The sequence below is a fragment of the Aptenodytes forsteri genome, unplaced genomic scaffold (genome assembly GCF_000699145.1).
Source record: "Aptenodytes forsteri isolate BGI_AS27 unplaced genomic scaffold, ASM69914v1 Scaffold255, whole genome shotgun sequence".
Taxonomy (NCBI): Eukaryota; Metazoa; Chordata; class Aves; order Sphenisciformes; family Spheniscidae; genus Aptenodytes; species Aptenodytes forsteri.
In genome coordinates, this window is record NW_008794888.1 from 3,935,220 (window position 1) to 3,945,312 (window position 10,093).

The window sequence follows — 10,093 nt, forward strand, 5'->3', positions numbered from 1 at the left end:
CAGCGGGGGCTGGGGTTGCTGGGGGCCGGCCCCCCGTCCCGGCTGGCCACTCGCTTGTGTTGCCCCCAGATTACATCCAGATTGCTCAGTGCTTCGAGGCGACGCGCCAGAGATGCTGCCGCCTGGAGCAGGACGGGCGGCGGGCCCGCGAGCAGCTGGCCCGCGTGGAGGCCGAGCGGGCGGCGCTGGAGGTGAAGCTCAAGCACGCCCGCAACCAGGTGGAGGTGGAGATGAAGAAGCGGCACCGGGCGGAGGCTGAGCTGGAGAAGCAGGTCTGGGGGCTGGCTGCAGGCGTACCCCACGGGGCTGGCTGCGGGGACCCCAGCCCGCTCACCACTGCCCCATTTCGCTTGCAGGAGCGCAAACTTCAGCTGGTCTTTGAGTCCCTGATGCGGGAGCCATGGGGCAGCGGGGTGCTGAGCGGGGAGCAGCGCTCCGTCCTCAGCGCCCTGGCCGGCCGGCGCCTTGGGGTGGCCCTGGCACCAGGAAGGAGGTGAGCAGGGCTGGTGGTCCTCGGGTAGCCCTGGGCTCAGCTGTGCCCCTCTCCCCCTCACCTCTGCTGGGCTCGAGGGGCTGGCTGGGTGCAGGGGTGTTCTGGCTCTGCGTAGGTGTCAGCTCTGGGCTCCCAGGAGCGGCTGTACGAATAGGTGGCTGGCAGGGGGGTTTGCCCCAGCAAGGCTGACCCCCAGCTCGCTCCGCAGGTCATCTGTGGTGGATGAGTCGTGCCAGTCCCTCCTGTCCCACTCGGACATCAGCTACGACCGCACTGAGGACGACGTGGTAAGGAGCGACCCGCTGTGAGTCCCAGGGTTTGGCTTCTCCCCAGCAGCAAGGGGGTGGCTTTGCCCCACTCCTGCAGTGGGGCAGCCCCTTTGTGTGGCCATGGTTGGGGGTAGGCTGCCGTCGGAGCTGGCGCACGGATGCTGGGGGTGCCCCTGGCCCCGTGCAGCCCTGCCAGCCCCCAGCCTCCCCACTGCCTTTCAGGATGTTGATGTGACGGTGGTGCGGACCCTGAAGCGCAAAGCCCAGGAGAGGCAGGTACGAGGGAAACGCTGGGATGCGGCAGCCCTGAGGGCTGGCGCTGAGGTGGGGTCTGTGCCCCTGCGTGGGTGAGGATCCCCTGGGTCTGCACTGCTCTCCTGCATCATGCCCATGGGACCCTCTGCCCGCACAGGGTCAGCAGCCCAGCCTGGCCATGCAGGGTTAGGGCACTCAGATACTTCTCTATCCCCACGCGGGAGGCTGCAAGGAGCCTGGCAGGGGGTTTAATTTATTGATGCTGGGCTGGGAGCATCGTCTCTCAGCAAACCTCCCGTGATCAATAGAAACTCCATTACCCTCCACCGTGGCCCAGCTGGGCTCCTCAATAATTCATCCCCACATGCAGGCGTCCCACACCCCACTCTGCTCACACCTCTGCATTGCAGGCCTGGCCTGACTTCCCCCAGCCCCAGGGCTGGCTCCGACCCACATGGGGGGCCTGGGTGCCCACGGTGCCTAGTGTGGGGCAGGGTGAGACTGGGACCTTTTGTGGGGCTGAGACAACTTGGCTTGGGTGGTGGGTGCTCTGGGGTGGGGGGGCAGAGTCAGGGAGGGGGTCCCTGCCTACCCTTCACCCCATCTGCTCTGTCCCCAGCGTGTGTCCCTGGCCCCTCAGATCGGTCCTGTGGTGGTGGCGAAGCGGCACCGGTCTTCTGTGGCACCCCACAATGCTGTGAGTAGGGACCCCAGTGTGCCCTGGGCAGGGCGTTGCCAGAAGGCAACATTGAAACCATCAGTCCTGCAGGCCTGTGGGTGCTGTGGGGTCTGGGGGTGCTCAGCTGTCCCCTCTGGGTGCCTGTGCCCTGCAGCCTGTATCCCCCTGGTCCCAGTGGGGACAGCATCCCTGGCTGTGCTTGGACTGCAGGGATGGGGAGCAGGCGGAGCAGAGCTCATGGGGAGACATTGGAGCACCGTGGGGCTGCAGCCAGGCATGTTCTCACTGCCCCCCATCTCAGCAGGCAAGTGTCCCCCCTGTGCCCCCTCCTGATGAGGTCCCGGGTCCTGCCAGCAGCCTCCTGCCTGCTGTTTTGGTGCCACGACGCCACTCTCGCCAGGGACACCGTGTCTCCACACGTGCAGGTCACGGCAAGGGCTGGGGAGGGGGCTCATGGGTGGTGTGGGACCAGCCTCAGGGTGCTGCTGTCATGGGGGAGGGAGGGGATCTGCTGGGGGATGCTTGTCCCCACCATGGAGGTACCGGGGTCCTCTGCACATGCTAAATGCCACTGTCCCAGGGCAGCTGGGATGCTGCAGGGGCTCCCTGGGAGGTGGGAAGCCTCCCCACATCCCAGCCAGGAGCTGGGGCAGTTTGCCTTTCAGGATGCCCTCCACTGCCTCCTCTCTTTGCAGAGCTGACCACGGTGTGGGGCACCAGCGAGGATCCAGGCTGCCGTGCCCCAGGGCAGGAGAGCCACACCGAGGGAGGCTCCGTGGGGCAGCCAGTGCCAGCCCCCTTCCCCTCACCTCCACGGGGCCTCCTGCCGCTCCACCACCAGTTCACCTCCAAAACGGTACGTGCCCCAAGCCTCTTTCCCTCTCCTTCACTGCTATGGAGAAGGGAGCAGGGCAGGTGGAGTGGGTCTTGGGGGGGGGCAAAGCACCCCCCCACCCCCCCCCCCCCCCCTCAGCTCTGCCTGCACAGGGGATGGATGGATGGAGGTGGTGGGGGCTGGTCTGAGTGGGATGAAGGAGTGGTACTGGGTACCTGCAAGAAGGGGGGGGCCCTGACTCTGTTCCCCCTCTCCAGGTCATCCGCCCTGAGCCATGTGGCATCTGTGGCTCCCGCATCCGCTTTGGGAAAGCTGCCGTCAAGTGCCGCCAGTGTCAGCTGCTGCTGCACCCCAAGTGCCGGGAGCAGTGCCCCAGCCCCTGTGTGTCCCGGCCTCACCACCACGCCTGGCCCCGTGAGGTGAGGGGGGGCACAGCGGTGTTTGGGGCCGCTCCATGTCTCTGTGGGGCTGCTGGGCTATTGGCCCCAGGATGCTGGGGCTCTGCCTTCCCTGGCCGCAGGGCTGTGGGCAGCAGGCACACAGCGGGTCGGCGTTGTCCTTCCCAGGGCGTGCTGGCTGACTTCGCCCCCCACACACCACCCCTGGTGCCCACGCTGGTGGTGCAGTGTGTGACCGAGGTGGAGACGCGAGGCTTGACGGAGGTAGGGGCTGGGGCGGTGGGGGCGGTGATGCTGCAGTCCCCGCGGGGCTGAGCCCCTCTCCCTGCACCCCAGACAGGGCTGTACCGGGTGCCGGGCGCAGAGCAGCTGGTGCGGGAGTGGAAGCGGAGGCTGCTGCGGGCCAGAGGTGCACTGCCTGCCCTCGGCAGTGTGGCCGACATCCACGTGGTGTGTGGAGTGCTCAAGGACTTTCTGCGGGGGCTCAAGGAGCCGCTGGTCACCTTCAGCCTCCACCCTGCCTTCCTGCGGGCTGCTGGTGAGCAGGGGTCTCGAGCCGGAGGGGTGGGAAGGGGCTGCTCATCCCCCTAACACCCCTCCCCGGTGCTGCCACAGACATCCCGGACGATGCCGCCTGCAGCACAGCCCTACGCCACGTGGTGAGCAAGCTGCCCCCGGCCAACAGGGACACCCTGGCCTTCCTCATGCTGCACCTGCTCAGGTGAGGGGCTCATCCTGGCACGGTCTCCCATGGGTCTGTCCCCATCTCCTGGCTCTCTGCCCCCCGCCCAGACTCTGCGCACCAGAGCGGGGAAGCCGGGCTGAGGATGAGAGGCCCCTTTGCTGGGCAGCGTGCTCACATTGTCCATCTGCCCTCGCAGGGTGTCGTGCAGCCCCCACTGCAAGATGGATGTTCTCAACCTGTCCCGTGTGTTTGGTCCTACACTGGTGGGACACGGTTCGGCCAACCCCACGCCGCTCGCCATCATGGAGGACACGCCTCGGCAGTGCAAGGTGAGGGGGTCCCCAAGATGCAGGGTGTACCCCCGGTGCTGCCAGCATCCCCATCCTCTATCCCTCCCTGCCTAGGTGGTGGCTCGGCTCCTCTCGCTGCCGTCTGACTTCTGGCAAGGGTTTGTGGGGACGGAGCAGGAGAACCTGGTGCCGACACCAGCCCCGGGGGGCGAACGCGGTGAGGCACAGGAGCCCCAGCCCCCTCCCTGCCCTTGCCCTGTGACTGCTGAAGGGTCCTGGGTGCCCACAGCTGGGCTGGGGTGTGATGACTGACTGTTCCCCCGCTCTGTCCCACAGAGCTGTTCTTCTGCCCCGTCGCCTCCCCAGAGCCCAAGCCGGGCCAGCTGAGCCCAGCCGGCACCTGCTGCCTCCCCAGCACCCTGCGGAGCTGCGTGGGCACAGCCACCCGGCCCCCGTGAGTGCTGCCGGGGGTGGATGGGGGGCCCGGGGAAGCTCACTTTGCACCCCTGACTCATCTCTCCCCACGCAGGCAGGGGCCAACCCCGAGGAAGGTGGGTCGGTTCTTCCCTTCTCCGGTGTAGCCTGAGGCAGCCGCTCCCTGGGGGCATGGAGCTGGCACCGGAGGAGGAGCAAAGCCTGTGGGCCTAGGCAGCTGCCTTGTGGGTTAGCGGTGCAGAGCTCCAAGCCCTGCTCTGCTTTCCTGGGGACTGGGGAGCAGGGCTGGCTCCGCCCGGTGGCGGGGACGCTGCCCTAGCGCTGTACTTAGGGCCTGGTTTGTATTAAAAGTTTGCAGCAAAACAAGCCTGGCTGTGGCTGCTGTCTGTCCCTCCCTGCTGCTGCCAGGTGCCAGGGTTTGGGGCTCACTGGCATGACAGAGCCTGGCTGGGCAGCAGACACAGGCTGTACTGACAGCAAAGGTGAGCAGTGCTCTCCAAAGCCCCTGCTTTTGCTGGGTGGGGAGGGCAGGGCCCCCTCCCTCCTGCCCTAGATGAGGCCCTCCTCTCCCTGCCCTGGAGCCCAGGATGTGGGAGGCCCCTCTTTCAGCCCAGATGTTGGTCTCAAGTAATCAGAGCTGCTGCTGCTCAGGGCATGACAACCTTAAAGCATTTCCAGACTTCCTGGCACCTCAGCAGGGGCCCCTTTAACTCCTTCCTCCCCTCCAGCCCCGGCACTGGAGCTGCAAATCCCAAGAAGGGCTGGAATGCATAGCTCGCCCTTCCTGCAAGAGGGGGAAACTGGCTGAGGCTGTAATGGAGCAAGGGCCCAGGAAGGGCTTGTCCCCCAGATAACTCTGCCCAAAGGACAGCAGCTACAAGGGGAGCTTAGGGAAAAGGGGCCTTACACAACAGGGCCGAGAACTGCCCCAGGGCCACGTCCAGCAGCTGAGAAACCTTTGTCCGTACTAAAACCCAGGCTAGATATGGGACATGGGAGAAAATTCATGTACAATCCTGAAAGCAAGTACTTCGGCTCAGTTTCCCCCAGCACAGGGGTGTTCACCAGTGGTCAAGGAAACTAGCACATCCAAGGCAGAGGCAAAACTGAAGGAGTTTAATGTGCCTAAAGCCAGGGAACAGCTAATCCCTGCCCAGGACCACAGGAGAACTGGCACAGGAAGGCACAGGGCTGAGAGCAAGGATTTACTGCAAATCTGAACTGGGGTGGTACTGGATGGAGGGGGAATCCCTAATGCAGTGCCTCACTGAAGGCAAGAGGTGTAATGGGGCCCTTCGGCAGAGCACAGGGCTTTAGCACAGAGCTCCAAAAACAAAGGAGAAGACAGGGAGGTAAGTGGATAAAGGGCAAGTGTTGGTTACCATAGATAGCTCCCTGCTGATTCTGGCATGCTCTGCCTTCAATAAAAACAGGTTTTTTGAGACACAGCGAGGCAGTAGATCTCTCCCACCTGCACACATGCAAGTTGATTGCTCTGGTGCCCTGTGGACTTGGCTGGTGCGAGGGGAGACATACAGCGAGCCCTCCCAACTTACAGCCATGCTGGTGCAGAGGAGGCTGTTGGCCCACCGGGGTGGCAGGGGCCTGCTGCCATCATCCTGAGCCCTGCCTAGACAGCCTGTGCAGGTCTCAGCCTGACGGGAGCGGGCTCGGCAGGGCTGGCAGCTCTCCTAGCTCATACCGAGCCCTTGGGGGCAGAGGTGGTGCTGAGGGAAGGGGTGCTTTTGCAGCTCCCTCCAGGGCCAGCAGCCTGCCTGTCCAACCCAGCTCTTGTGCACCAGTGCCCTTAAGACAGCCTGGTGCTGCTGTGTTTTCCTAGTGGTAGGCAGGAGCCCAGCTCAGGCTGTTGCAATCATGCTGCTGAAATTGGGATCCTCACAACTGGCTCCTGCAGGGCAGGCTGCCTACGCAGGGTGGGCACATTCAAAGCTCCCCAGCCTCTGAGATGGGCCAAGACCTTCCAGGGAGTTGCAGACAGCAACGTTTGCAGAGCAGGGAGAGCCCTGGTGAGGAGTAGCAACACCATGCTGGTAGTGCCCTTTGGTAGAGAAACACCCAAAGCTCAGGACCTGAGATGCTGTAGGCAGCAAGTGCTCCCTCAACAGCCTCAGCCCCGGGGCTCTCTGCACAGGCATGCAGCCTGGTGCCAGGGCCACGTGCTGTCCCCAAAGCCTTCACCCTGCCCCAGGGCTTGTCCCTGGGCTGCAAGAGAAGCAGCATGCGAGGCTGATGCTCACCGGCTTTAATGTCTGTCTGGAGTAGGAGTCAGGCACTTGCAGGGCTCCTGGCCTGCACCTACCCCTCTGGGGGTGCTGGAAACCTCCCAGGTGAAACCCCAGCACAGGCTCTTGCTGTGGGGCACAGCAGGGAGTGGGGGGGACTGGCACTGGTCCCCCCCAACCCAGCGAGCAGCTGACTCACAGGATAATCTGGTTCTTGTAGCTGCGGCTCAGCTCCTTGTGAGGAAGGACGATGGAGTTGAGGATAACAACCTCAGCAGGGATAGTGACACTGCAGCCTGCGGGGAGAGTGTGAGTGGGTTAGCAGGAGGGGAGAGACTCTGCCCCACTGTGCAGGGCTGGGGCAGCCGGGTGCGGGTAGGACGTACCCAGGATTGTGATGGATGGCGTGAGGCGCCCATCCCGGAAGAGGGTCTCGCTGTCAATCTTGGCATAGGGATCGTTGGGGTTGGGGTCGCTGGGTGTTCCTTCAACCCGGGCCCAGCGCCCGATGGTGCTGTCCCAGCCCACAATGGTATTGAGGACACAGGTGTGGTCCTGGCACAAAAGAGAGGGGGATGAAGGGTGCTGCTGCCTCCCTGCAAGGGGTGGGGGTTGACACCCACACCCTCAGGCAAACCCTACTTACGTGGAGTGAAGCACCATGCAGCACAATGGACTCCCGCACGCGCACACCAGCTCCTACCGTCACCCCCTCCCCAATGGAGACGTTGGGGCCCAGCTTTGAGGAGAGAGGGAGGCGATAAGGTCAAGGACAATGGCACCCGCGGCACCACCGAGCATCGCCCTGCTGCAGGGTCCCCCAGGCCTGCACTCACCACTGCAGTGCTGTCGATGGAGGCCGTTGGGTGGATGTACACGTTCCCTGCAACACAAGGCAGCTGCGTCAGGAGAGGCAGCTCGCAGGAGCACCTGGCTCTCGGAGCGGGGGAGGTCCTGGCCACAGGTCCCACTTCCTCCTAAGGCAGCCCTGTCTCCACACGGGGCAGCCCCCAGGGCAGTGGGGGGGTATCACAGGGGTACCTCGGATGACAGGGCCTCCAGGCTTGTTCTGGGCCAGCCTCTCCGGGTGGTTTTTGCTGTACTGGTTCAGGTAAAGGCGGCTGGCATAGATAGCAGAGCTGGGGAGGAAAAGCAAATGACTGTTATTACCTCTCCAGCACTACCAGGGCAGAGGAGGGTCTGAATTCAGCACCCCCACCCCCAGGGCCCTGCCTGGGCACCCTCCTCTCCCATCTCTGGTACGGACGGCTCGATGCCCCTGCTGTGCCAGCTCTAGCCCCAGCCCTTACCCTGCTGATTTGATCTGGCTCCAGAAGCCATCAGTTTTGTAGACATAGAGTTGGCCACTCCCAGCTAGCGCCGTGAAAACATCCTGCTCTAGCCGGATCACTTCTGCACGCTGCCAGCCGTTGGAGCTCTCCTCTCTGCAAGCGAGAGGCCTGTTAGACACCCACCCCAGTCACGGCCTCAGCCAGGGACCCCGGCAGCTACCCTCCCCAAATCTGGGGGCTCTGGTGATCCTGGACTCCTTCCTGGCCATGCATTTCTCCCCAAAGGGGGGGATGGCCCCAGCTGTCAGGCTAGGCCTGCCCAGCCCTGCTGAGCCCCGGAGCGGCAGAGGGACGGGGCTCTGCCAGCTGAAACAAGCCCTTAGCCAGAAGTTGATGGTGCAAGAGCCCCATCCAGTCCAGGTGGATATACGAGCGACGGATCCTGCCCCCGCTCCAGAGCCCTGCACAGCTGGATTTTTGCTTGGGTGGTGGCAGAGGTGCCAGGTGAGAGGCTGCTGGTGCAGAGAGCTGGAGGCAGGAGCAGAGCATTCCCAGGTGAAAGGCTTGCTCAGCCCCTTGTCCGGAGCTCAATGAAGATGGGGTGGGAGGAGAGGAAGGGAGAGGGGGAGTCTCAAGCTGGCCAGGAGGGGAGCAGAGGAAAGAGCAGCCTTGCAGAGCGGCCTGGAGCAGGGAGGAAAGCATGCGTTACCACTAGGGACGATCCAGCCCAGAGAGCAGCCAGTGCGGACACAGAGGGAGACTTACCCAAGGTAAGGACAGCTGGTGCAGGACCAGGAAACAAGTGAGTGAAGGCAGAGGAGAAGAGAAGATAGAGAAAGAATGGAGGATGAGCGTGCCGCTGCAGCCCCGGGAAACAGTGGGGTGGGAGGGACGCAGGGCAGAGAGAGGCACTCACAGCACTAACTCCCGCTGGTTCCTCTGGAAGACCTCGCCGATGTGCTGGAAGATGGTGGGTGTGAACAGGTAGATGCCGCAGTTAATGATCTCACTGACAAACGTGCTGGGCTTCTCCACGTAGTGCTGGACCTGGAGACGAGGGAAGCGATGTGAGTCCCAGGGCGCAGCCCCCATGCCTGGCGTCACACCCTGTGGCACGCTGGGAACACGCACCCACGCGGGCAGCGCAGCACCTGCTGCCCACGCCGTGCCCAGCTCCCCGAGGCCTTCCAGTACCTCCTGTGTGTCTGCGTTTGCCACGATACAGCCATAATTCAGTGCCTGCGTCCTGTTGGCCTGTGGAGCAAGGATATGTTAGCAATGGTGGAGCAGAAGGCATGCAGATGCAGAGCAGATGAGACCCGGAGCTTGCACCCAGGGACCCATCCACCGCAGGAGCCACTGGCTTCTAGATGAGCCCACGGCAGAGCACCGCTGCTCCTCTGCTCCCCAGCACTGCCACTCACTGTGGTACCCAGAATGACAAAGCCGTGCGCATCCCCGTGCCGCTGCCGGAACTCCAGCATCTCCTGCAAGGGGAACTCTGAGCACACGTCCGCGTTGAGGACAAAGAAGGCCTCAGCACCACCCGACAGGATCTGGTCTCGGAAGTGATAGATGCCACCACCCGTGCCCAGCGCCGCGTACTCCTGGAGATACCTGCGAGCCAAGCAGGGAAAAGCGAGGGCTTAGGGAAGCGGGGGTCTGGTGGCACCGCCCGGCAGCAGGGCAGGGAAGGGCTGGCAGGGGCTGGAGAGACATAATCCTGCCGTGCAGCGATGGGGCCCACATGGATGTTGGCCCAGGGGAAAGAAGCAGTGGCAGCTTGGAGCCATGCTGGAGAGGCATCTTTGGAGCAGGAACCAGCCAGGGCAGGGCCTGGGGCAAGGGAGAGTTGGCAGGACTAACGCGGAAGGCTAGCTGGGCCCATCCACGCTGGGACACGGCCCACCTGCCCGATGCCCAGGCGCTGGCAGGGGGCTGCCAGCCCGGGGGGAGCGGGGGAGGGGGGGGCGGGTGGGGATCTTGAACTCCTGCTGCGCCGACACCAGGAAGCGGCCGAGGGCCGCTGGTAGAAGCCCATCAGCCATCAGCAGGGGCTCCTGCCCACCTGATGGGGATCTTGAACTCCTGCTGCGCCGACACCAGGAAGCGGCCGAGGGCCTCGTGGGGCTGGTAGAAGCCCATCAGCAGGATCTCCTTCATGCCGGGCACCTGGGGAGGGAGGGAGGGAGAGAGGGGGCAGAGTGGGGAGGGGGGCC

General features: G+C 64.0%; 2 protein-coding genes across 3 annotated transcripts in view; one reads left to right on the top strand and one right to left on the bottom strand.

The window, feature by feature from the left end:
* Nucleotides 1–4,485, top strand: part of LOC103895424 (rac GTPase-activating protein 1) — a 12,881-nt gene extending 8,396 nt beyond the window's left edge. Inside the window, exons 3-17 of the mRNA XM_019470903.1 lie at nucleotides 70–272; nucleotides 357–493; nucleotides 702–780; nucleotides 985–1,038; nucleotides 1,637–1,714; nucleotides 2,001–2,121; nucleotides 2,392–2,552; nucleotides 2,789–2,950; nucleotides 3,098–3,193; nucleotides 3,266–3,467; nucleotides 3,545–3,650; nucleotides 3,811–3,943; nucleotides 4,019–4,121; nucleotides 4,241–4,358; nucleotides 4,434–4,485. Of these exons, the coding sequence (XP_019326448.1) occupies nucleotides 70–272; nucleotides 357–493; nucleotides 702–780; nucleotides 985–1,038; nucleotides 1,637–1,714; nucleotides 2,001–2,121; nucleotides 2,392–2,552; nucleotides 2,789–2,950; nucleotides 3,098–3,193; nucleotides 3,266–3,467; nucleotides 3,545–3,650; nucleotides 3,811–3,943; nucleotides 4,019–4,121; nucleotides 4,241–4,358; nucleotides 4,434–4,485 (1,805 nt within the window). The remainder of the gene's footprint in view (nucleotides 1–69; nucleotides 273–356; nucleotides 494–701; nucleotides 781–984; nucleotides 1,039–1,636; nucleotides 1,715–2,000; nucleotides 2,122–2,391; nucleotides 2,553–2,788; nucleotides 2,951–3,097; nucleotides 3,194–3,265; nucleotides 3,468–3,544; nucleotides 3,651–3,810; nucleotides 3,944–4,018; nucleotides 4,122–4,240; nucleotides 4,359–4,433) is intronic.
* A 948-nt stretch (nucleotides 4,486–5,433) lies between these two features.
* GMPPA (GDP-mannose pyrophosphorylase A) lies at nucleotides 5,434–10,045 on the bottom strand. 2 transcript variants are annotated; one of them, XM_009274922.2, is made up of 11 exons: nucleotides 9,943–10,045; nucleotides 9,299–9,491; nucleotides 9,069–9,128; nucleotides 8,791–8,921; nucleotides 8,640–8,654; nucleotides 7,893–8,027; nucleotides 7,624–7,721; nucleotides 7,419–7,465; nucleotides 7,229–7,321; nucleotides 6,969–7,137; nucleotides 5,434–6,878 (listed from the first exon to the last, which is right to left on the bottom strand). In XM_009274922.2, exons 1-11 carry the CDS (start codon nucleotides 10,035–10,037, stop codon nucleotides 6,778–6,780), a joined length of 1,137 nt encoding a protein of 378 aa, XP_009273197.1. In that variant the 5' UTR covers nucleotides 10,038–10,045; the 3' UTR covers nucleotides 5,434–6,777. The 2 variants fall into 2 exon arrangements, with proteins under 2 accessions (XP_009273197.1, XP_019326496.1); XM_019470951.1 differs by lacking the exon at nucleotides 8,640–8,654.
* Between the last annotated feature and the right edge of the window lie 48 nt (nucleotides 10,046–10,093).

What these genes read in the sequence shown, in the direction of transcription:
- GMPPA (XM_009274922.2), bottom strand. Translation starts at nt 10,037, where the DNA reads ATGAAGGAGATCCTGCTGATGGGCTTCTACCAGCCCCACGAGGCCCTC. An exon ending in CCATCGACAGCACTGCAGTG is followed by an intron (nt 7,322 to 7,418) that starts GTGAGTGCAGGC and finishes CTCTCCTCAAAG; the next exon opens with CTGGGCCCCAACGTCTCCAT. An exon ending in GCCATCCATCACAATCCTGG is followed by an intron (nt 6,879 to 6,968) that starts GTACGTCCTACC and finishes CTCTCCCCGCAG; the next exon opens with GCTGCAGTGTCACTATCCCT.